Source organism: Galleria mellonella, unplaced genomic scaffold, assembly GCF_026898425.1.
Source record: "Galleria mellonella isolate WM207_F2 unplaced genomic scaffold, CSIRO_AGI_GalMel_v1 utg425, whole genome shotgun sequence".
NCBI classification, from domain to species: Eukaryota; Metazoa; Arthropoda; class Insecta; order Lepidoptera; family Pyralidae; genus Galleria; species Galleria mellonella.
Window position 1 is genome coordinate 82,231 of NW_026442098.1, and position 27,255 is coordinate 109,485.

The 27,255-nt window shown below is 36.1% G+C and overlaps 1 protein-coding gene across 11 annotated transcripts in view; it reads right to left on the bottom strand.

The window, feature by feature from the left end:
* LOC113513909 (inaD-like protein) overlaps positions 1–27,255 on the bottom strand; it is a 332,239-nt gene that overhangs the window by 42,198 nt on the left and 262,786 nt on the right. For 3 of the 11 annotated variants that reach the window (XM_052898433.1, XM_052898434.1, XM_052898432.1), the window contains exons 5-10: positions 19,961–20,131; positions 19,553–19,659; positions 18,044–18,168; positions 10,321–10,412; positions 1,397–1,491; positions 99–222 (exon numbers count right to left, since the gene is read on the bottom strand). The exons of the other annotated variants lie outside the window; for them this stretch is intronic. In XM_052898433.1, coding sequence (XP_052754393.1) covers positions 99–222; positions 1,397–1,491; positions 10,321–10,412; positions 18,044–18,168; positions 19,553–19,659; positions 19,961–20,131 — 714 coding nt within the window. The remainder of the gene's footprint in view (positions 1–98; positions 223–1,396; positions 1,492–10,320; positions 10,413–18,043; positions 18,169–19,552; positions 19,660–19,960; positions 20,132–27,255) is intronic. 11 annotated transcript variants of the gene reach the window in all.

Below are 27,255 nucleotides of genomic sequence, written 5' to 3' on the forward strand. Positions count from 1 at the left end.
GGACATGGTGACAGGGAGTTAATGGATGCGGGTGTTCAGGACCACATACTGTTAGTCCTTTTTGTCGGGGAGTTGTATGCTCAAAATTGCAAACTTACCACACTAAAACTATATTTGGCGAGCGATGTGACTGAAGGACTTGGCGGTGCAATCGGCGACCGTCTGCCATCTTGCGCTGCTAATGCTCGCTGTAACTTCTCAAACCCCGCACCGCGTAAGTACCTGGAAATTAAAAATTTATTTGTTTTCACGATAGGCTCTAGCTGAAATAGGCTTAGAGGATGGGTTGCAATATCTTGATTTTTGAGACGCTTCCCAGTGTAACCTCAAGATCTTAATTTTACTCAAGAAGCTTCACGCGAACGAGTCTCTTAAGAGTTCCGGGTAAGAGACGACTAAAAGAACTTAATGGTTAAGAAATGGACAGCAGCATCCCTCAAAACATCACCAAAAACCTAACCGCCTGCCAAACATGGCAACTACTAGCAATAGCCACTTATAGAGAAGACCTATATTATCAGTGGACAATTAAAAGCTAATATGAATAATGAACGATTCCCTTAAGATTTTATTAATTGTAGTTCTATATACACATACATACATATCTATCACGTTTATTTTCTATTAGGTAGGCAGAAACAATAGAATGCCAAATACTTAAATTCGAACAGACTCTTATCGCTTCCTTTACATTCCTCAGTGTATTCATACACGTTCACCTAGTACGGATACTTTTAATTTGGCCCTTCTTCACCACGTCGCCTATTTGGTCAACAACAATAACGAATACTCTTAGCGAATACCATTTATTCCTACTACTATTCGATAAATCTCTTTCGTAAGTCTTCTTTCATCTTTCCTTTCCAAATAGCCAAATCAACGCAACACTCCCTTTTTGATCGTTGCCACTACATCGACTTTCAGTTCATATTTCTCTATATTTGAAGTTCCTAAATATTGAAAACTTATGACCAGGATTTTTGTTCATTCACTTTGCCATTCGCTTAATCATTCGTTTCTTCACTGTGCACCTTGCTTCGTTCAAGTAGCTTTCAAATTGTATATATTTAAAAATCAAAAAAACTGAGATTTGCCAAGAGAGTAAACGTCTTTGTACACCAAGAGTCCTTGGTTAAATACCTGATCTACTCAAGTTTCTACTGCCAAGTGCTTGTACAACTGTTTCGAGTTAAAGAGTGGGATACGCCAATAAAATTTCTGAGTACGAAGGCATTTTTAATACTTTGGTAAAATAGCACATGCGAGATATTACGAGCATTAGATTTGGTAAAGTCTATAGTTGTAGACGGCTGTAGTCACTTTCTATCAATTGCTTCCTATTAGCATTTTTGCTAATGAATTGCATAAAAAATGTAGATAAGAATGAAACTGTTACCTTAATGCTTTAAGTCGAACAACTGGACCCTTGGCGTCTCTGAGCAGCGCCACTGCTCTGTGATTCGTTACACCGTGTAACGAAACACCGTCCACCTGGAATCAAAGTATAATTTTAAAAATCTATGTATTATTATTAAAAAAAAACCTAAATGTTTTTCTTTTTTTATACCACTGAGGTGGCAAACAAGTGTACGACCCGCCACTTGGGGGGGGTCAGCTAAATTTAATAATAATAATGATATACTTTATCATTCAGACTACAATGTGGTCCATTTTGTTAGTAACAATTTTCTTACAAACTATGTTAGTAAAAAAAAAAAAGAAAAGTAAATTGATTTAATTAAGCAGTTCACTCAGATGTGAGCCAGCCGACTAGAACAGCATCTGAATGAAATGCCCAATTATAGGCGAGTTATATTTCTCGCCTATTACTTTTAGAATGCTGTTGGTGCTTGTCCTAACCCTGTGTAGCAATGATGCAGTCCTCTTTCTCATTATAGCGTAGTAGTCATCTACGCGAGATTGAGCAAACATGCTAGAAGCGCTACAAATCGCTTTAAATTTAAATTTAATTTAAAAAAATAAATATGTTTATTTTTGAACAACAAAGATATCCTCTTTGTTACTATTGTTTATTACATATACACGTTTACATTAATTAGCTATGCTATTAGTCTATTATCATTAACCGATGCGTTACATATTTGGAGGCCGGTGTTAATTTGCTTCTTGCGTGTATTACGTGACATCTTCGGATTTTCATCCTATTTTTATGTATTTATTTATTTATTTATTGGAAAACCAACAGCTTACAATTTATAGCTTAAAACAATAACAAATTATCCATATAAAAAGCCAATAACAGGTTATTTATTTATTTACTCATATACTTCTGTACATTCACCTATAATAAAAATATTAGGTTATAGCAAAAATGTACAAGTGCACTTATCCCTTAAAGGGGTTTTTCCAATAATCTTGAGAATCCGAAAGGAGAAAGAGTCTATAGAGTTTGTATACCAGAGGAAGACTTTGTACAAAAGTCGATTACTTGGATAACTCTGTCCCTTTCGTGTTTCAACCGTGCAGCAGTTGTGTTTGCATGGCTGTGTTTCGGTTCGAAGGACGAAAAAAATCCTTCTCAATATAATATTAATCTCAATAAAATAAAATCACTTACCCTTTAAACTTAATCTTACTGCTTACTCTGTTGCAGTCAAAGATTACTATTTGCTCTTCTATTACAATTAATTGTTTTATATAGCAATATTTTATGTATTTATTTATGTATAAATTTGTTACATTTATATATTTATTTATTTAATATATTATGTATATGTTTATATTATATGAATATATCCAGTATTGCTTTATATTTCCTCTATTCAATAATACACCGCCTACTTATTTCTCTGTTTGCCCAACGGGTTGACTGGTAGAGAACACCGTCCGGTGTTAAGTCCCTCAAACGTACATAGAATTTTACTATGCATTAAAGTAAAAAATAAATAAATAAATACAAAAGTCATAGTGCTAAGCTGTTAAGACGTTAATACAAACAAATTCACATTTACATTTATAATAAGCAAAAAAAGTAGGGATTTTCAATCACGCCCACCTCACGGCCGATGGCTTGGTAAAAACAGGGCTTCACTTGTTTATTCTACAAATAGATTATTGAATATAAACAAAATATCTTTAATATTAAACAAAATGAAAGAGAAACAAATAGGTACTCGTACATTTAAATTTTTACCCGTCATAAACCGAGGGACGCAATAAAATCTGTAAATTTTTAATTGCGTACCAACCACTCCCCAGTCGCGGTATGAATACAAATACAAAGCTTAACAAACAAACAAACAAACACACCTTTATTACTCTCACAGCCGGTCGTTAAATGGAAAAATAATATTTCATTTTGTTCTCAACCCTCCTAAGGTCGCCGGAAAATATATTTTTGCGTCATAACGCAATCGCCCTTTCGAAACAATGTGAATGTCTCGTCGCCATTCAATTAACATATATGGCTAATATACTTATGTAGAACAAACAAACAAAACATTTATTTGCATATATACATGAAAGAATGGTAGGTGTTGTTGGAATATACATACATGCATTACATGATTGTTTTTCTTCTAAATATACGAGCATTCAATTTCCTTACTATTTATTATAAATGCAAAAGTTTGAATGGATGGATACTTGTTACTCTTTCATGCAAAAACTACTAAAAGAATTCGAATGAATTTTAGTACAGGGATAGGTTATTATATAAGTTAGACTTTATGTACTAATTCAGGTAAGCGAAGACACAAGATAGACTCAAGTTATACATATGAATGTGGGTTTGTTTGTTTATTACTTCTTGACGTCTTAGCAACTCAAATCATCGTCCTAAAATTTATTATACACGTACTATTTGGTATGAATAAGAATATAGACTATAAAACATAGACTATTATATTTGGAATAGAGAAGAACATAGACTATTATATTTGAAATGGAGAAGAACGAAGACTAGAGAACATAGACTATCATATTTGGAATGGAGACGAACATAGACTACAGAACACAGACTATTATATTTGGAATGGAGACGAACACAGACTACAGAACATAGACTATTATATTTGGAATGAAGACGAACACAGACTACAGAACATAGACTATTATATTTGGAATGGAGAAGAACATAGACTAGAGAACATGGAGTATTATGTTTGGAATGAAGAAGAACATAGACTAGAGAACATAGACTATTATATTCGGAATGGAGAAGAAGATAAACTACAGAAAATAGACAATTGTACTCGTGAACGGGTGTTTTATTTGTGGGCACAGATCTGCACATGTTTGCTTATTTATTCTCCATTTAATAATACATATAAATGGAACTTAATTCTAGTTACAATCACAGTATCTATGCAAATGTAAAATTATCTTATACAGTTTAGTTTGAAAAGAGTAACTGTTAAGTTTCTTGCGGGTTCTTCTCAGATAACAACATTTTGCACCCAGTTGTAGAATCGTATAGAATTAACCATTTAAAAGAGCTTGTAAACAAGTCTGTTTGAATAATGATTATTTCTATTCTATTCCTTTACTACTTCTTCTGGTCTCTTTTTTTTATACCACTGAGGTGGCAAACAAGCATACGGCCCACCTGATGGTAAGCGGTTACCGTAGCCTATGAACGCCTGCAATACCAGAGGTGTTGTTGTTGTTACCACCGGCAAAACCGCGCGCGTTGCCGACCCTGAAGAAACCTCTTTACCCCCCTTTTGAAGAACCCCATGCTGTAGTCTCTTGGGAAAACCTCGGCAGGGAGCTCATTCCATAACCTGAGTGTTCGTGGGAGAAAACATCTCTGAAACAGCGTTGTACGCGACTATTTAGGCTGTAAGGTATGAGGGTGAACTCCCTGTCGATGGCGAGCCGTACGATGATAGAAAGTGGCCGTAGGCATCATATTGAATAATTCCTCTGAGCTATTAATGTAATCCAAACACACGAGGAAAAGTTAGTTCGACTAATAATAGAAAAGTTTGTAATATTTGTTACATTTTAATTCTTCTTACACGACCTACTTCCAAAATCCACATTATACGTGTTCGCAATCAAAAGCTAGACTAGAAAGTGTTAAGATCTTTCTTTTTATCATAGCACGACATATGCCCACACTATATCCTTAGCGAACACAGACGAAGACACGACAGACGATATGATCCATGAATACGATCAACCGAAAAGAGAATGTTCCAGTCTCAACAGTTGGCTGCACTATGCCGGCTCGCTAGTACCTTTTATTATTTAATTTTTTATTTCTTTTTTTTTTTTAATAGATTAACTCAAAGGATACTTAACTGATTTAAAAGAATTCCTTCATCTATAGAAAGATACATTGTCGGCGAGTAACGCACGCTTTCTGTTCTTACTTGTTCTTCTTATTAGCTGGTAGGGAATGCCACATTATTATGACATTAACTAACGAAATGCTTTCTTACTGTACTGAGTTGACTGGAAGAGGTCTCTGTCAGAGATAAGTCCACCCTTGCTCACAACATTTATAAATAGATTATTTTATATGTAACTTACAAGTGCAATAAAAAAATATATATATAAATCTTACCAATTGTACAAAGTTTTATTGTGCAATAAAGAATAAATGACATGATTAAATTATGTTAAAAAAAAATGATCATGCGAAACCAATTCCGGTTTGCTATCAACATACCCTATCAGGTCTACCTCCACGCAATTTCTCCTGGAAACCATCATGACTAATTTACCGTTGAATCGTCACGATGAGCTAACTGACTTGCATTATCATCCTCACTTATCATCCCTCAGTGGTGCCCCGCCAGTGTATACCGTTGGGGCAGACGGGGTTACCATTTCATTATCATCAATTAAAAAAAAACAATTCCGATTGTTTGTAAAGTATAAATAAATAAACAAATAAATGAAGAATCCTCCTCTTAGAAGTTATTTAAGTCACATTTCAAATAGCTTTAAAACGAAATTAGATATTTACATTTCTCTAAGTTATGGCAACGAGTAGTTAAGTTAAGATATTAGCAAACTTCTACGGTACAGAGACTTTAATATATCATAAAGGGGATCCCCTAGAAGCTTTATAACAGAGTCGTCGGCTGCTCAGTGCTCAGGCAATGAGGAAAACCTGGGAAACTTGTTGGTATAAATCTTCGCGTATGGGCCATTTCACAATGACAGATATTTTTTATTACCTTACACCCGCTACTTCGTTGGGGGGAAGGGATCGTTAGTAATGCGGGCTACCAGTCCCATTGCTACCAATATACCCTGTCAGGTCGACCTCCACGCGGTTCCCCCTGGAAACCATCGCGCTGAGTTTCAGGTGTATTCATCACGATGGGCTGACTGACCTGCCTTTTTTCATTATTCACCTATGGTGCATCGCATCCTACGATTGAGAAGGCAATTCAAACCAATTCAAATTTGAATTTGAACTGTTTGTTAACTATCCATTGCTGAACATAGGCCTCCCCATAAAGGGTGGTTTTACCAGTAACTACTGGCAAAACGAGAGGGAGACTTTGACAAAACTCGATTGCTTGGGTACCTCTGTCCTATTCGTGTTTCAACCGTAAAGCAGCTGTGTTTGCATGGCTGTGTTTCGGTTTGAAGGGTGGGATATGGCGTGAATTTACAGGGTATAGAGGAATAACACTTGAGTCCCTCAGGAATGGCAACGCATGGGGGGTATCATGGGCGAAACAGTATACTCTGTTATGTCCATGGTACTGCTCATGTCTATAGGCGACGGTTACCACTTTCCATCAGGTGGGCCGTCAGCTTGTTTGCCATTCTAAGTTGTATGAAAAAAAAATTTGTAATTCGAATCAACTAACTACTATCATAAGAAAAAACAACGACTACTACATTCCTGATCAACTTAAAGTAACAATAAAAAGTAAAGCGATCGCATATTACTTTATTCCACTCCTAGTACGGGTAACACAGTATAGCGGCGCTATTTAAAATTCAGAAGGCGAGCACGTAGCACACAAAGCGGAGTTACACTTGACCTGGTTACTTGAAAGTCACTGATTAACAAGAAACCCTCAATTAAACATACGACCGAGGTAAACTCACGTCTGAAATCTTTGCTCAGTTAAATAAAATAACTCGTTTTTTATATCTTAAATTATATTTATATATTTTTAATTTCTTTTTTATACAACTTAGAATGGCAAACAAGCTGACGGCCCATCTGATGGAAAATGGTAACCGTCGCCTATAGACATGAGCAGTTCCATAAACATAACAGAGTATACTGTTTCGCCCAAGATACCCCCCATAATATACCTATGATTGGACGGAAACGATTGTTAGTAATGGGGATATGTTTTTTTTTAATGGATGATAATGAAATGGTAATCCCACCTGCGCTATCGGTATACGCTGGGGGGCACCAGTGAAGAATGATAGGTGAGAATGAAAAAAGCAGGTCAGCTAGCCCATCGTGATGAATACACTTGGAATTCAACACGATGGTTTCCAGGGGGGATCACGGAGTGGTCGACCTGGTTGGGTATATTGCTAGCAATAGGGTCCTTATTCTCCATTACTAACAATCCCTTCCCTCCCAATGGGGATAAGTTGCCTATTGCTAGCAATATCAGATCAACCTATCCCGCCTGGAAACTATTGCTGTTAATCCCTCTCGATGGGTCTACTGAGCAGACTTCATGTCCATCTATTATCACTCTCTGGTGCCCCGCTAGTATATACCAAGAGCGAAGTTGAGGTTACCATTCTATTTTCATCCATTAAAAAAGTCAGAAATATTTTACATTCCAAGTACCTTAAGCTCGCCTATGTACCTTTGCTTTCCACTGTCATATTTCTGTATGTACTATTTTTTTTTATGGGTGAAAATGGTATGGTAACCCCGCCTGCCCTAACGGGATACGCTGGCGGAGCACCAATGAAGGGTGATCGATGAGAATGAAAACAGGCCAGTTAGCCCATCATGATGAATTCATTAGCAATTAACCATGATAGTTTCCAGGGAGAACCGCGAGGAGGTTTACCTGGTTGGGTATATTGCTAGCAATGGGATTCTCAGTCTCCATTACTAACAATCCCTTTCCCTCCTGTATGTATCATTAGTGTGTACAATAAAGTATAAACCAATAAATATTCAATATATACTGGTATTACAAAACGCGGTACCGCGTGTTTACAAGTAGTTTTAATATAACAACAGCTTCGTTACAAAATTAGATTCGCTTCTCTTGAAAGTTGCTTAACAATTCTAATTCAAAAACAGTAGTGTTCATATATTGTACACAGTATATATGTATATGTACATATATATATACTGTGAATTCAACAAACAAGCACGTACTACTGCATGGAAACGAGCTCAATTCGAAAGAAACCCTTGACCTGGTTAGCGGAGATGTAGCCGACTTGGTTATCTTTGATTGTTTGCGACTCCCTGTTACTTGACTAAATATTTATTTAGTACATTTTTTTCACGTAAAAGGAAACAGTGAGGTCCATTCTGAGACGTCACTTCTCTATCTTAACACTTCACTAATATTTTATTTTAATAATCTTGCAAAATTACTATTTTACATATATATATATATATATATATATATATATATATATATATATATATATATATATATATATATATATATATATATATATATATATATATATATATATATATATATATATATCTGTCACACCTGTCTCCCATTAGGGTAGGCAGAAACAATGGAACGCCAAATGCTTCGATTCAAACAAACCTCTTTCGCTCTTTTACTATTTTACGTCCCATTAAGAAATAAATTTATAGTAATTAAATTTATAGTAAATGTTTTCTTTCTTTCTTTCTAATTTAGACTTAAATCCACTATAAATTGAGTTCATATTGCTTCTTAAAATAAAGACTTCTCTGTAATATCAAATTGAAGGTGATAGATTTGGAGTAACGTCGTCTCGAACTCGACCCGGTAACATCGCGACAAAATAACTGGTTTATCTGTAAGAAAAACCAGTCACTCATGATTAAGGGCCTCTGATGGTAACGAAAATAGTCGAGCATTTTCGACAAAAACCCATGTAAGTTTATCCGATTTTTCATACATTTAAATTATATTGTATATTTACGAAACTTTAAACAATAAAAGTATAAATAACCAACAATATTCTTATTTCTTATTTCAATATTTAATATCAACACTCAGGTTATGGAATGAGCTCCCTGCCGAGGTTTTCCCCAAGAGACTACAGCATGGAGTTCTTCAAAAGGGGGGTAAAGAGGTTTCTTCGGGGTCGGCAACGCGCGCGTAATACCTCTGGTATTGCAGGCGTTCATACGGTAATCGCTGAGCCATATGCTTCTTTACCACCTCAGTGGTATAAAAAAAATTATTGTGTTTATATGTGTATAAGAAATAAAATTATTTTCAATACATAAATTGTGTTTATTTATTTATTTATTTGATCAACTAGGTGAGTTTTACAGTCACCCAATACGCTCACCCAGGAAGGCATCAGTACAATAACACATACTTTACAATTATTATTAAAAGGAATAATATTAATAAGATTTGAATCCAATAACAATAATAGAAATAACATTAGATCTTAAATCTCTGAACACAAACATCTTGTGGTCATCCGACGAAACTCCAGCAAGTTGGAGGCAAACACGTCTAATTGTGGATATGGGCTCAAAACATCATTGAATCGTTTTAATGCAAGAGAAAGAGATGGGAGCTTACTTGGCCGACTCTGTTCTTCTATATATTATACTTACATACTTGTTTAACTGTGTTTTTTTACAATACAGGGGGCAAACGAGCATGCGGCTCACCTGATGGTAAGTGACTACCGCCGCCCATGATCACCCACACCACCAGATTACGTGATAAGCAGGATTTTGCAAAGAAACACAACATCATGCAACGATGCCAAAATTCTAATGACTGCAATCTGAAGATACATCTTATTAAATGGAAAATTATCGAAATTGAAAAAATACCGCATGAATACACAATAAATAATTGTGTGGTCTCGGTATAGAATAGGCCACCCTTTCCTTTCCCGTATTAGTCGTGGGAATCGACTAAGGGAAGACGAGGGATGGGCAATAGCGTCCCTCTTAAAACATCTCTAAAGCCTAACTGCGGTTGCCAACTCGGCTGCAAGTGTGGCAGCTACTAGCAAAACCCCCCAAGGGGGAGGCTTATGTTCAGCAGTGGACAGTTAAAGGCCGATATGATGATGATGATGAAAACAGAAACTTATTAGAAATCTGTTTTTTAAACCGTTTAAAAATGGGCCCATAACCTGTCAAACATTTTAGTTTTTTTTTTTTACTTTCACATATTGCTTGGCTGCTACTCTTACCTCGACAATCCTGTCGTTGACTTGTATTTTGCCACAAAGGTCCGCAGAGCTGCCTTCGCTGATGCTTTTCACGAATATACCGCTCAGTTCCTCTGTAACAAAATCATTTAATTCAATTTTTTTTTCAGAAAATGTCTGTGCGAGTCAAACATACGACTAGTTGTACGACATTTTTTTTTACAACGCAGGGGGCAAACGAGCACGCGGCTCGCCTGATGGTAAGTGACTACCGCCGCTCATGATCACCCACAACACCAGCGGCATTGCAGGTGTGCTGCCGGCCTTTTAAAAAGAATATACTCTTTTCTTGTGACCCCCTCAGCGCTAACAGTATACGCTGGCGGGGCATCAGTAATAGATTATAGATGAAAATGAAAGCAGGTCAGTTAACCCATCGTAACGAATTCTACAAGAATTAACCGGGATGGTTTCCAGAGGGATTCGTGTGGAGGTCGACCTGACAGAATATATTGCTAGCAATAGGATTGTTAAAACCTATTACTACAATCCTCTCCCCCATACGGGTAGGTTATATCCTAACTTAACACACACTTCTACCGTAAAACAGTTGTGTTTGCATGGCTGTGTTTCAATTTGAAGGATGGGATATGACGTGAATTTACTGGGTACAGAAGAGTAACACCTGCGTCCTCAGGTATGGCAACATATGTGGAGTATCATAGGCGAAACAGTACACTGTTATGCCCATGGTACTGCTCATGTCTATAGGCGACGGTTACCACTTTCAATCAGGTGAGCCGTCAGCTTGTTTGCCATTCTAAGTTGTACGCAAACAAAACCGCGGAAAACAACTAGTATCTATATAATACACGAAGGAGAGGTGGTGTTAAACCACAACACCATAACGATCGTCATTCATCCTCAATCAATCAATCAATAATTTACAAACAGAGGGAAACACAGCCGTCGCTCGTCTTTAATAAATAAGTCCAACACTAATGCATATTTCCCATTCCCATTTGGCACGGAAAGCTATTTTGAACACATTCCGTCCACGTACATAAATCCCATCCATCTTGTATGTAATGACAAAACAAGCTAGCCTATGGCGGCGTACAGAAATAGCGGGTATTGGCTGAAAGTCGATATTGGAAAAGTTTATAAGCTCACGCCTCGCGAGACCATGTTATGTACTAGTCAAATTGTACAATACGCCAATATATAAAACGACTAGCTATATTTTTTAAGGGACTTATCACTTTACTCTTAAAAATTAAAACCTACTAATAACCATATTGGTAGGGGGGGGGGGGGTATGTTCAGCAGTGGACAGTTTATAGCTGATACAACAAACCTATTGGAGTGTTTTGCCACTTTCTTTCAAATTCAAAATTGGGAATTCATCGCAAAGGAAAAAGACAGAACGCTTCAATAGCTAAAATAGATTTATGAAACATTTCGCATTTTTAGGGGCAGTATCTTAATTTATTCTTAAATTATTATTATTTGTCAATTGGTGACTACAGTAGGCGATAATACCACCGATTCGATATATCTTATTGTAGTATTTATATACTTTTTACTACAAACCTTATGATTTACTCCCATGTGGATCTCATTTTGTAAATATATTTAAATTACCATTTTTTTCTGAGCAAAAGGACGGCTTCGAAGCAAAATTGTCTTATAATCACACGTCACTACATTTCATGCATATAATATATATATATATATATATATATATATATATATATATATATATATATATATATATATATATATATATATATATAATATAGGATGATTCTTTTTTTTTTTATACAACTTAGAATGGCAAACAAGCTGACGACCCACCTGATGGAAAGTGGTAACCGTCGCCTATAGACATGAGCAGTACCATGAACATAACAGAGTACATGAACACAACTGCTTCGCGGTAGAAACAAGAATGAGACAAAGCAAATGATTTTTGTACAAAGTCTCCTTCTGGTGGTGATGATGCAGCTGGAAACTCTAGAATTTAGTTAACATTTTGCACGAAACGTTGATACAATGTGTCGAACATTGATTCGACTATTACATTCTCCGTAAACGTTGATCTGATCCATCGTAAAACGAAACGACTCCTCTTAAAATGTCTAGCCGTTATGTGTAGCGACGAATATATATATATTGACTGCGACATAATAGAGCGAATAGTAACAATAGAATGGATTTATGATTCAACTGTTTCAGATAATGTGTATATATATATATATATATATATACACTCTCGGTAAACGTTTTCTCATATTATATACATTATTTCTAGAACTTTACATGAAAATACATTACATTTTTAACTAACCACTGAGATACAGGCTCAGCCTAGTTCGGTGGCTAGTAGATGTAACTAGGTGTGAATTGTTATTAAATAAAGAATTATAAATTATAAATATATCGTACTACAACTATTATATTCCACCGTCATCTAGCAACCCTATTGCGGCACATAAAAATTGCGATTAAACAACAGGGGTTGATCGTAAAAGCAATAAAAATTTTCATAATTTTAATTTGTATGTATATTTCAATGCTAAATCATAATAAAATAAAAATAATTTTCAAAAAAATAAAAAAAAAATTAAAGGTTGGGTCACCCCTATCATTGAGGGGTATGAAAAATAGATGTTGGTCGATTCTCAGACCTACCCAATATGCACACAAAATTTCATAAATATCGGTAAAGCCGTTTCGGAGGAGTTTGGTAACAAACACCGCGACACGAGAATTTTATATATAAGATATATGTAGGGCCTAGCATACATTTAGCCACTCCTTTTTTCCCGTGAATGTTTTAAGAGGCGACTAAGGGAGCTTATGGTGGAGGAATGGGCATCAGCGAACATGACCAAAAGCCAAACTGCCAAGCGTAGCAACTACTGCCAATATATATATATATATATATATATATATATTCTCCAATATGCTCCGTACACAATTCCTAGGTCGTCCAATCCACGTAATCTTAGCTCCATCCATCGAAGTTAGCCGACGACCTAGCACGTATCTCAAATGCTACTAACAGTACCCCAGTCACACTAATTTGACGTGTGCAGACCAGTGGGGATCTAAAATTAACCCGCGCCAGCCCAACGCTGACCCGGCGTAATCTTACCACCCTATTTCCACAAAATCACTGAGCAAATATAAAAAAAAAGACATATTGTCTATTTGCAGACGGTAATTCTAGGAGATAGATATATCGATTATACATTTTATAGTACCTACAGATGTATTATTTAATTTCAACCTGACCCTAATACAGGGGATCTGGGGGGGAAATATTAGTAATGGGGTCTAATTGATCCATTGCTAACACCCCATCAGGTCGACCTCCCTCGGTTCCCCCCGGCAACCATCGTGGTTAATTCTAGTGGAATTCGTCACGATGGGCTAACGGACCTGCCTTTTCATCCTCACCTATCATCCCTCACTGGTGCCGCCAGCTTATTCCGATTCCATTCCATTATCACCCATTAAAAAAAAAAATACTGGGGATCTACCATGAAAATTTGTTCCAATATATCAAATAATGCTATTTCGTTCGTCATAAACTCTCATCTCAAACCTACTAAAGAATAATCAGTACTCAAAGAACCCTATATCTATATTAATAGTGTTATTTGGTTGTTTTTTTTTTTTTTTTGTATGATTGTAATGGATAAATCCAAAAACAAACAAGCTACATTATTAAGTTAGACGGGCTATATATTACTTTAAAAAAACGCACACCTGCAATGCTGTTGGTGTTGTAAATGATCATAGGCAGCGGTAGTCACTTACCATCAGGTGAGCCACATGCTCGTTTGCCCCTGTGTTGTAAAAAAACCTTGCTCTTTATGATTGATGAGAAAGGATAATTACGATAGACATGAGCTGTAATGAGCAGAACTTTTCGCCTTTCTCTTTAGCATAAATAGAACCCAAAAAAACAAACTTTTTAACAGTGGCATATTTAGTTTTCATACAAATAGATGTATGACTCGTATCTCTATCTATGTCGGTGACTCCAGCACTACTAATATCTAAACAAAAAGTATCTAAAAGTTTGTTATTAATATCAGAGCTTAGTTTGAACACAATATGTGCACACAAACAGCCTTGATACTTTTTTGCGACTTGTTCTGAGAACATTGCTTATTTCTATGCTACAACGGCAAATAGGTATCTATGTTTTGGTAGCAAAAATGGTTCGTTGAGATTTATCAGAATAATAAGAGGAACCGGAAAACCGGAGTAAAATCCTACAAACAATTTCCAAGCTAAGCAAAAACTCTGTTGGGTGGGGACAGCGATTTTGTTCTTACAAGCTTTAACAGTTCCGAAATATGTGTACTATAATCTAAGCTTAGATTATATAGATAGAGCATTGAGTTTCAAAAATAGGTCAACTTTTAGTCAGCTAACTGTCAAATTACTGACAAGTTTTCTTTTTTTTTTTATCAGTGTTCTATATACTTACGCATATATCTTGACGTATTATTTAATAAATGAAATAAGTGTTTATGTATTAAAAAGATACAGAAATTATAAGACAAAATAAATATATAATTTATAAAGGAATCACTCATAACTACATATTTATCACGCAAAATTGTATGATAAAGTTAAACCGGTTTTGAAATTGAAATAATTTATTTGCTGGAATAAGATACATTTTTATAGGTGTTACAAGAAAAATAGTCCAATCTTATTCTGCCACACTGTAGGTGTGCAAATATAAAAACTTATTAAACAAAAAATAAAAATAATTTCATCATAATAACATATACATTTGCAATAATATTTTGTCACTTTTTGTATCACTTTTGGTATTTGTTTACCAGAGGGAGACTTTGTACAAAAGTCGATTGCTTGGGTACCTCTGTCCCATTCGTGTTTCAACCGTGAAGCAGTTGTGTTTGCATGACTGTGTTTCGGTTTGAAGGGTGGGATATGGCGTGAATTTACTGGGTACAGAGGAATAACACCTGAGTCCTCAGGAATGGCAACGCATGGGGGTATCATGGGTGAAACAGTATACTCTGCTACGTCCATGGTACTGTTCATGTCTATAGGCGACGGTTACCACTTTCCATCAGGTGGGCCGTCAGCTTGTTTGTCATTCTAAGTTGCATAAAAAATAAAAAAAAATCTATTCATGTCAATTCATTGTATTATAAATTCATTAAAAATATACACAACACGAAGTGAACACATATCTTATCATCATTTATAATTATTTTAACATTTAAAAACTCCTTTACTGAGTAATAACATACATACATACATACATATCTGTCACGCCTGTCTCCCATTAGTGTAGGCAGAAACAATGGAACGCCAAATGCTTCGATTCAAACAAACCTCTCACATTTGGCCATCTGTTTGCCACCATGAGAGTTTCAGTCAAGTTAAGCAATGAACATTATCCAAATTCCTTCATTACTTATTCTTCTCAAATCTCAGCCTTCATCTTATCATTATTTGAATGCGGGATCCTAAAAATAAATGCTTACAGCTCCGTTCCTTGAAACGAAAGGAGCTCATGATAATCCTATGTCGCTCGTGTCGCAAACGTGCGATTTCGTCCCGGTTATCGTGGAAAGATATCAGATAAACCCGAACGGACCGAATGAAAGCACGCTCCGGTGCCTCTCTATACGTCGAATATGTTCCAAAGGGATTCTGTTTTGATGGAACACGAAACGAGGTATTGGTTGTCAAGCGAACGTTCATTTACTAATTAATCATGTCTATATTCTGATTGGAATTTACCGGGAACAAACTTTTACATTGGCATTATTTATTTATCAGATATTGGTGATGATAAAAGTGTTTTTAGGATATGTATTACTGGAGGAAGACTTCGTATAAAGTTCGTCAATATGGATACCTTTATACTGTCCTTTTTTAGCCATTTGAAGCTATTCTGCTTATATAACTGTATTTTGATTTAAAGCGTGGAATATATATAAAAACGCGTGAGCGATATTATGCACACTTCTCTAATGTTCATGGCACGTCCTGAACAGCAGTTTAATTTATTGACGATATTCAGATTATAAGATATTAAGGTTAATATTATTTCAGTTTTCAAGAATGACAAACCATGCCCATAGGCGACAGTTATTTTCTTTCCGTTAGATGGACATATTGCTAATTTGCTATCCTGAATTGCATAAAAGAATTTATGTTCAAAACTTTAGCACAAAGTATAGACTTATAAGTAGCCTTCTTTCTTTTTGTTAATTTTCATTATATTTTGGAAGAACTGGAAAATTGTTAATAGTAGTAATTATTGGTAATTTTGCCAGGAATATCCTATAACAGTCAGGTCAACCTCAATGCCTTTCTTTGCATTGTATATTAAATCATTTATCAGTGTTCAATGTGAATTATGTACAATAAAGATTTTACAAGACAAATGACCTAATTTCATCTTCGTTTATGAATACATCTTGGTACCCCAATAACGCGGGCAGGATTACCATTCCTTCTTCATCTCATAAAAAATTGTAGAAACTAATTATGGTGGCATTAGACTATCAAAAACAAAAGCAGTCGAGTAAAAACCTTATGTCATCATAAAGCTATACTTGCTATTCTTTAAACAATCAACTACACAGACTTTATAAACTCAAACAGCGAAACAATAGACCGCACGGAGTCTATCCGTCGCTGTCTCAAACACAATTACCGCATAATTGCTTGTTTGTGAAGCAAAATGCTCATAATATTCACATGGGGTGGGTTACTTTAATTGACATTATAACAAACATTAATCAGTACTTTATTAAATATTTGTGTTTTGACAATTTCTTTCCAAAATGAACTATTTTTTTATACAACTTAGAATAGCAAACAAGCTGACGGCCCACCTGATGGAAAGTGGTAACCGTCGTCTATGGACATGAGCAGTACCATGGACATAACAGAGTATACTGTTTCGCCCATGATACCCCCCAAGCGTTGCCATTCCTGAGGACTCAGGTGTTATTCCTCTGAACCCTGTAAATTCACGCCATATCCCACCCTTTAAACCGAAACACAGTCATGCAATAACAACTGCTTCACGGTTGAAACACGAATAGGACAGAGGTACCCAAGCAAACGACTTATGTACAAAGTCTCCCTCTGGTATGTGTATTATTATGTATGTGTATTATGTAGTCATAACAATGTAATATTCTCCTGTACTGGTCTTAGTGCTTCATCGGTATTTGGACGTAGTTATACAAAAAAATAAACAAGTTATCTGGATTATCTATAAAAATTGACTGTTTTCTACATAATTATATCCATTCTAACTGATTTAAACAAAATATTACTAACACCGTCGTCTCGTCATCAACATAGGTTTAATCATAAACATTTTAAAGAACCTACCAGATATGCGCAAAGACATTCTATGTCATTGCGCATAGCTATTAGGTTCCCATATCTACCCAGCATACCCTGGAGATTCTGAATAATATTCATTATACTGCCAAAGGTATGGATAGAAATTTTAGTTTGAATTACGAGTTATATTGCAATAGAAGTAAAGTTATGGAGGCAAAGGCGCAACCTTAGTCTTCAAGAATGCCAATCTAAAATACCTTGAGCAGCACAGACTATGTACGACATCCTAAATATTCTTTGTGTCCAGCAACAATAGTTGCTATTCCCAATAAATTACGTAGCAACATGTAATTATCACTAGTTATATTAAAAAAACTTATTAACATTTTGTTCTTACCCTGTTCACAAACATATCCAGCAACAGTGATGCCAAGTCCGAGAGCCGAATCCTTACTCAGCTCGACTTCATAGCTAAGGGTCTCGGGTTCTCCAGTACCTCTCACTGCCATATCTAATGGTAACCTGTTTACAAATGAATATCGTTTTAATTATCAATCATCGTGGCCATGATCTGAATCCTGGTTGACAAAACAGGTAAAGACCTAACCAATGCTATGAAAATTTAAATTCACAATTAGGACCTAACGCAACAAGATTACGGCTAAATAGAAATTTAAATGTGTTAACAACGCAAAAGTTTAAAATTAAGCATGAAAATTGGCTTGAAACATTTAAGCCATTCAGGGTTACAATTTGACCCTTCGCATACCAAAATAATTGCTATTCTACCGCAAGAATAGATAAACTGGTGTTATGTATACAAGAGACAAAATGTTGGAGTACATATCAAATAAATAATTTATTCTTGAAGAAGAAGGACCAGAGGGAGACTTTGTACAAAAGTCGTTTGCTTGGGTACCTCTGTCCCATTCGTGTTTCAACCGTGAAGCAGTTGTGTTTGCATAGCTGTGTTTCGGTTTGAAGAGTGGGATATGGCGTGAATTTACTGGATACAGAGGAATAACACCTGAGTCCTCAGGAATGGCAACGCATGGGGGGTATCATAGGCGAAACAGTATACTCTATTATGTCCATGGTACTGCTCATGTCTATAGGCGACGGTTACCACTTTCCATCAGATGGACCGTTAGCTTGTTTGCCATTCTACGTTTCTACGTTGTATATAAAAAAAAATTATTACAGAGTATCATAACACTCTTTTAATATTCCGCAGCTGGACATGAGTTTTGGGCATTATCGTTGTTATTTGTTTCAGTTGTCCATTATCTAATCTACTTCTGAATCTACCTCTTTTGTGATTTACATCATCCTTTTTCATAAAGAATGAATATTAGCCTACTGAAGATATTTCAGTCTTAGCTTCTCTTTTTTATGCAACTTAGAATGGCGAACAAGCTGACGGTCCACCTGATGGAAATTGGTAACCGTCACTTATAGACATGAGCAGTACTATGGACAACAGTATATACTGTTTCGCCCATGATATCTCCCATGCGTTGCCATTCCTAAGAACTCAAGTGTTATTCCTCTGCACCCTGTAAATTCACTGCCATATTCCACCCTTCAAACCGAAACACGGCCATGCAAACACAACTGCTTCACAGTTTTTATCTTCTACTACTTCATCCCTCTATTAGATATTATTATGGCGTCTTGCAGATCATAAGGAATTGAGTCATTTATTGCATTCTGTCTTTATCACACCACAAAGAAATGTTAAGGCTATCAAATTCATTCCTATAACACCTAAGTGTATTCCCTTAGAAAGAGAACAAAGGTCTTTACATCACACACGTTTTTTACTTCATCCAATAGAAGTTTTGGAGATATTTGGCTCATTTTTTATTACTACACAAATAAATCATACTAATTCATGTCTTTTTACCTCATGGGTGGTGGCTGCGGGTCCGCCGGTGCCAGTATGAGGGGCGGAGGTCGCGGCGCTGGTGCTAGCGCGCCCCGTGGTACCACCGCCACGATTGACGCAACTGGCTGTGAACAATCATTGCAAACAATAACTATAATTTGTACAAATGCCTTTGTCTACCTGTAGTTCTGCAGCTGTGCTCGCTCGTGTGCATTGCAGGGAGTCAGTGTATGCAGGTGGCTCAGGACCGTTCTTTATAGCAGTCTATGGGGGAGGCCTATGTCCAGCAGTGGACGGATAATGGCTGAGATGATGATGATCCCAATATCTCAACTTAACATATAAGAATACTTTATACAATGCCTTACGCGGGTGAAGCCGAAACTTATATAACTAGTTCCTAATATTAGGAAGAGTATAACTTACTCTATGGTGCAGCCTCTCTTCGATAATAGTAGGTGGCGGTGAAGGGGGAGTGCTGTCTTCACACAGAGCACCGAACCCATCGTGCCCTGCTTCGGCCAACCTTCGCTCCAGCTCGATGGGGTCGGCCAGTAGTCTAGAGGGCACCACCGGCGCCTGCGACGCACCCAGCGACTGGTAACAAAAAAAAATCTTCTAGTTTTGAAGGAAATGGCATGGACAAAAATGGCTACTGTTCATAAATAGCATATCTAACGTTAAAAACATACAATCGGATTGACTTTTCTTTTTATTAGATAAATAAACACTTTATTTGAGCCATTTATGACACACGTAAACTAACAAATGATTTTATACAATCAAATTAATTAGATTTTTTTAAATATAAAACAAAAAATAAAACAAAATTATGTTTCCGCCATGTGTGTCGCAGTGACCCAAATAGGCTACAGCTCAGTGATAGTTTTGCTTAAAAGCAAAGCACTGATTTTAAAGCTGCAGCCTGAAGTTAGGCAACAACACGTGCAACGAACCCAGAAAAAATTGCTTTATTTTACTAATATCCAAATATTTTTAAAATTTTAAAGCGAAAAAGGAGGTTTTTTTTAATTGAAATAATTCCATTTTCCATGCAACTTAGAACTTCATCATGCAAAATGATAAAGCGTTATCCGTAGACGTGTACAGCATCATAGAGATAAGGGAACGAATTGTAAGGGATGAGTAGCAGCGTCCCTCTTAAAACATCACATTAGCCTAACTGCGGTTGCCAACCTGCCTACCAAGCGTGGCAACTACTGGCAAAACCTCCCAATAGGAGAAGGCCTATGTTCAGTGGTGGACAATTAACGACTAATATGGTATGGTACAAAGCGGGAAAGGGATTGTCAGTGATGCGGATTACCAGCCCGTGGTCCCCCTAGAAACCATCGTGCTAAATTCCAAGTGTATGCATCACGATGGGCTAACTGACCTGCCTTTTAATTCTCACCAATCATCCCTCACTGGTGCCTCGCCAGCGTATACCGTTAGCGCAGGCGGGATTACTATTCCATTATCGTCCATAAAAAAAAGATGTACTATGGTATACCCCATGCTTTGCTTTGTTTAAAGACTATCGTATAATGGCACACATTCTAAATTTACTGCCATATTTTAAAAGACTTTTAACACCTCACTAAAGCTAGCAAGATATCAGGTTGACCTCTACGCGGTCCCCCCTGGAAACTGTCATAATTAATTATTGTAAAATTCATCACAATGGACCAACTGACCTGCTTTCATCCTCTCCTATCATCTCTCATTAGTAGGTATCCCGCCGACATATAATAGCGCGGATAAATATTTTTTTGATAGATGAAAATGGGATGGCATCCCCACCTCCACACCCACCTGCACTATCGGTATACGCTGACGGGACACCAGTAAAAGCGATAGGTTTTTTTTTTACAACTTAGAATGGCAAACAAGCCTACGGCTCACCTGATGGTAAGCGGTTACCGTAGCCTATGAACGCCTGCAATACCAGGGGTATTACGCGCGCGTTGCCGACTCTGAAGAAACCTCTTTACTTCTTTACTTTCAAATTTTCTTTACTAACAATCCCTCGTTTTCTTTACTAACAATCCCTCGTTTTCTTTACTAACAATGGTAAGCCGTCTATGCAACAGGGGGGGGGGGGGGGGCTGTTGCATAGACGGCTTACCATTTCATACCCACCTATTAAAAAAAACACCGTATTATAATAAAGGCCACTCCATTTCGTATTAAAAAAAAAGCCTCATAAATCTTCGTAAAAACAGCCTGAAGTTAATATTTACAGCCCAAATAATGTCTGCTTTTAATTCACATTATAGTCAGCATAATTTATAGCTGAAATCTATTAATTAATACCATTTAATAGATCATTTATTTCGTTAATAATTAGAACAGCTGTAAAGGGGTAATTAATGATAATAAAGTTATACCTTGGGTAGTTGCTGAGTAACTTCAAAATACAGAAAGTTCTTGAACTGAATTTGTTTGAAAATATCTATTTAAAAATCAGTAATTAAAGAAAAAAACAATTTTAGTTGTGGCAAAACCAGTTATTACGTAGGAGGGAAAGGGATTGTTAGTAATGGAGACTGAGAATCCTATTGCTAGCAATATACCCAACCAGGTAAACCTCCTCGCGGTTCCCCCTGGAAAATATCATGGTTAATTCCTAATTAATTCATCACGATGGGTTAACTGGCCTGTTTTCATTCTCATCTATCACCTTTCACTGGTGCTCCGACAGCGTATCCCGTTAGCGCAGGCGGGGTTAAGATACCATTTTCACCCATCAAAAAAAAACTACAAGAATAACATCAAGTGCCCTTTTTTTACAATTAGGTAATAACGACGTAATACTACCCCAGATACTGAAATTACTTACTGAAGTGCATAAGTTTCATATATACGTTGGAGAAGTACCACTAAGAGATGATAAGTAAGAATTCAATTTCGCTGGCTCATCGTCACGAATTCACCGAGATTAAACTATGACGGTTTTGAAGAGGGAATCGGTGAAAATCGACCTGATATTGCAAGCAATATGACCGCTAGATTCCATTACCAACAAAAAATTTTTTTCCGAATCAATTACTTATTGGGATACTTTTACGTCAAACGTACGTACGTAAAAGTACCCCAGTTACGTAAAGTACCCACTTGAGTGGATAAGCTACAAATAATTATAGTGAGCGTTTCTAAAGACTTTTCATTACATGTCCATCCATATTGCGCTGTAGGAAACTTAATATAAAAAGCATTGTTAAACATCGTCTGGGCGGTGACACCTCATTAATCACTTTGTTAACGTCATACCGTACACCATGCTAGGGTTGTCAATTGTCATTTTTATTTATTTATTATAATGCATTCATGTACATAATATAAAGTTGTTACAATGTTCTTATGTGGAGCAAGTACACGAACCCTGTTTGGGTGTAACAAAATTTTATTGATAGGTAGCTAATATACATGCATTAATGACAATTTAAATGTTAACTAGTTTACATATATGGTAAATACTTGTTTTGTATTTACATTTGTCATGCAATAATTTCGATTTACATTAAATAAATGAACAGCAATTTAAAATATCATATTTATCATATAAAAATGAATTGAAGTCAGTCTAGTTATTTAGGTATATAATATTTCTGGCAATGTGATTAATTATTTGCAATAAAACACAAAGAGGTAACAAACAAACCCATATTAACATTGTTATTTTTATTATTTAATAGTATTAGTAAGGATTAGGATTAGTAAGAACTAATTTTACCCACTACTTCGCCCGTAGAATAGAACAGAACAGAACAGAACAGAATAGAAAACATTTATTGCCAGTAAACACACAATTACAATATAAAATATAGATGACATATACAAAAAGTGTCCCATACTAGGCAAAAGGAACCGGTTCAGCTAATGCTGTGAGTGCCCCAGCGCAGTGTGAACAGCTGCACAGCGCTGGTTTTCAGCCAGTCCCTCTCTTAACAAAATATATCCAAAGTGCAGGGTACGACTGTGAATTGCTTAATTTTTTCATTCTAATTAACTCTAAGCTAAGACATTGCATCTCTTTGTGTTCTCTACCACTTGTATAACGGATTATGTTCTGAGGAATTATTTAAACTGATGCCCACAGCCACCTTTTATCATCGCACCACTCGCCATCGACAGGGAATTTATCCTGACACGCTAGAACCTAAATGGTCACGTACAGTGCTGTTACAGAGGATTTTTCTCCCGCGAACGCTCAAGCTGTAATTTTTGTTCCCTGCCGAGGTTTTTTCTAAAGACTACAGTTTGGAATTCTTTATGTATGGATGTATTAAGGTTTCTTTAGGATTGGTAACGTGCTCGTGATACCTCTAGTATTGTAGGTTGGGGGAAGGGATGTTTAGTAATGCAGCTAACCAATCCCATTGCAATATATTCTACCGGGTCGAACTCCACGTGGTTCCCCCTGGAAACCGTCATGCTGAATTCCAGGTGTATATATTTATCACGACAGGCTAACTGACCTACCTGGGGGAAAAGGGATTGTTAGCAATGGAGTTTGACAGCTCCATTGCTAGCAATATGCCCTATTAGATCGAGCTCCACGTTGTTTTTCCTGTAAACCATCGTGAACAATTCTTGTTGAATTCGTCACGATGGACTAACTGACCTGCTTCATCCTCACCTATCGTCCTACACTGGTGCCTCGCCAGCATATACCGTTAGCGAAAGCGCGATTAACATTCCATTATCATCCTTTAAAAAATGTTTCAGGCTACAGTCACCGTTTACCATTAGATAGCTGTATACTTGTTTGCTACCTTTGTTGTATAAAAATAAAAAACAAATCTAGTAATCGAAGGTATAAAAATAACCACGTCTATGGTATATCTGAGCCTTCTGGTTACCTTACTATCAAAAAGATAACAAAACTGCTACGAACACGTGACGACACGTTCCAAATATGACGGGAGTGACGGAAAGTATCGTATGCCGAGCAAAGCGGACTCCCGCGGGAGCTAAGGATTTGTTTTCCAACAAAAAGAGCAAACAAGTTGACGAAGGGATGGATTTATTATGTCAGTTCAAATAAAGAAACTAAACTAGAGCTGCCGACTTATCAGCTTCGGTATATAACTGTACAATGCTCTTATTTTGTACCTGCTAGCTACCCAAATACAAATAACTTTATTTTGTTTAAAAAGTGTTACGTTTTTTCTTGGGTCCCCCACTTGGATTTTAATTTAATATTAAAAAGACGTCGAGTACTTAATGTGAATCCTTTATTCAATGAACTCATGACAAAGCAAAAAGTGTGAGACAAGAGATGTCATAAACAAACGTCAAAAATGACAATACAGAGATCGTTTACGAAACGCACGAACGTTCGTAAACGATCCTTTTCTAAACTAATTATAATTTACGACAAAAAAATAGTAGAAAGGATGGTAAAAAATATTTAAGTATTGTTCACACTCTTCACCTGAATCTAGCATGCAAATTTCATTTAAGTGTGCCATGCTACGAACACAAAACAAAACCGAATGTTACATATTTACTTATGTCATCATACGTAAATGTATGTATATATACGTACATATATAGTATCTCAACACAGCATTGCATAGGTAGGGACTTTAGACTTACATTTGTATATGCTTTTGTACATTTACTTACAGTATAGATATTAGGTTATAGCAGAAATGTACACAGGCGGATTTATCCCTTAAAAAGGTTTCTCCAGTAACCTCGAAGGGTGAAAATGTTTACAGAGTTTGTATATAAAGCATAACATATACGGTGCAAAAATAATACGATAAATAATAAATTACAAGTAAATATATACTTAGTAACAGAGTATATATAAATAAAATTATATATATAATGGACTGGTCGCACAACTTAAAGAACTGATAACCGAGTTTACCAGAGGGAGACTTTGTACAAATGTCGTTTGCTTGGGTACCTTTGTCCTATTCGTGTTTCAACCGTGAAGCTGTTGTATTTGCATGGCTGTGTTTCAGTTTGAAGGATAGGATATGGCCTTAATTTACAAGGTACAGAGGAATAACACCTGAGTCCTCAGAAATAGCAACGCATGGGGGGTATCATGGGCGAAGCAGTATACTCAGTTATGTCCATGGTACTGCTCATGTCTATAGGCGACGGTTACCACTTTCCATCAGATGGGCCGTCAGCTTGATTGCCATTCTAAGTTGTATAAAAAAAACCGATGGGGAAGAAAAATTCTTGAGTGACGACACGGACAAATGCAGTGTAAGACAATCCCCCACTAGATGAAGTGACGACCTCAAATGCATTGCAGGAAGTCAGTGAATGTAGGTGGCTCAGGACCGTTCTTTATGGCAGCCTATGGGGGAGATCTATATCCAGCAATGGACGGATGATGGCTGAGATGATGATGATGATGATTGTAGTTTTCGTATATATATATATATATATATATATATATATATATATATATATATATATTAGAATAACAGATAATACTTTTATATTTCATTAATCTCTATTGAAAAAGACAATTTAAACGCTACAAATTGCAAAAGGCGTCGTCGATATCGACGTGGAATTGTCGAAAATATCTCACAGTTAGCTACTTAATAGAAACAAAACTAAAGTAACCGAGAACTTCCTGCTTTTGAATTCCGCTGAAAATGGGTCGCCACGCAATTGACTGTACTTCTAAATCCCCTCCAATCACCAATACAAAGCTCAGTTAGTTAAAGTTTCTTAATTCTAATCCACTATTTTACTTTAATTGTAGACGAATTTTGTTACACTCTAAATGAAATCGGCGCGCACGAAATGTGCATTTAAAGCGGCTGCTTTACAGAGTCATAATTAGTTCTTAAAGAAAGAAGGACTTAGTAAAAATAAGATGACCTCTTTATGTCTAAACAACTCAGCCAGTCATTGTTAAATTTGACATATAAAGAGAGAAAGAAGAGTAGAGTAATCTTGTAATAAGAATACTAGTAAACTATCATGAACACAAAGAATCATGCGACTCAAATACAAAACAAGAACAAAACAAACAAAAAAAAACAATAGTGTACAAAATAAAAAGCGTCCACCGTTTTCTGCTCAATTGAAGTCTAAACTAAAAAATAAACAGAAGGTCTACTCTTGAGTTTAATATCAATATGAAACCAAAATCGATAAAATAAATAAACCGATTTCTATTATTCATTTACTAGTTTAAACTTTAATAATAATAAAAATAATAGGAATGAAAATTTACCTTAATTATTATTTGTTTTTTAATATATATATATATATATATATATATATATATATATATATATATATATATATATATTATGTTTATACCACGTGTACTATGTTTATACCATTGTTTTTATGCCACGATGCGAAAAAGGTGTGCATCCCTGGTGCGCAGAGTACGTGCCAGCACTAACAGCATCTTGAGTATGATAGCGAGCAGGCTGCACTGTGTGTACGTTAATCACTGCTGCGCAATTTCCAATGGAATTGTGCAGCGGTGATTATCTGTATATTATTTAATATATTGTGTGTGTGCGTGTGCGTGTGCGTGTGCGTGTGCGTGTGCGTGTGCGTGTGCGTGTGCGTGTGCGTGTGCGTGTATTGTGTATGTAAATTTACTGACATTAGTTTTAAGAATTTTGTTACTAATAAATATTTAATGAACCAAAAAAATCCGAAATAAAAATTATTATTATTATACGAAATCTATTTTAAAGATTTTTTTCTCTAACGTT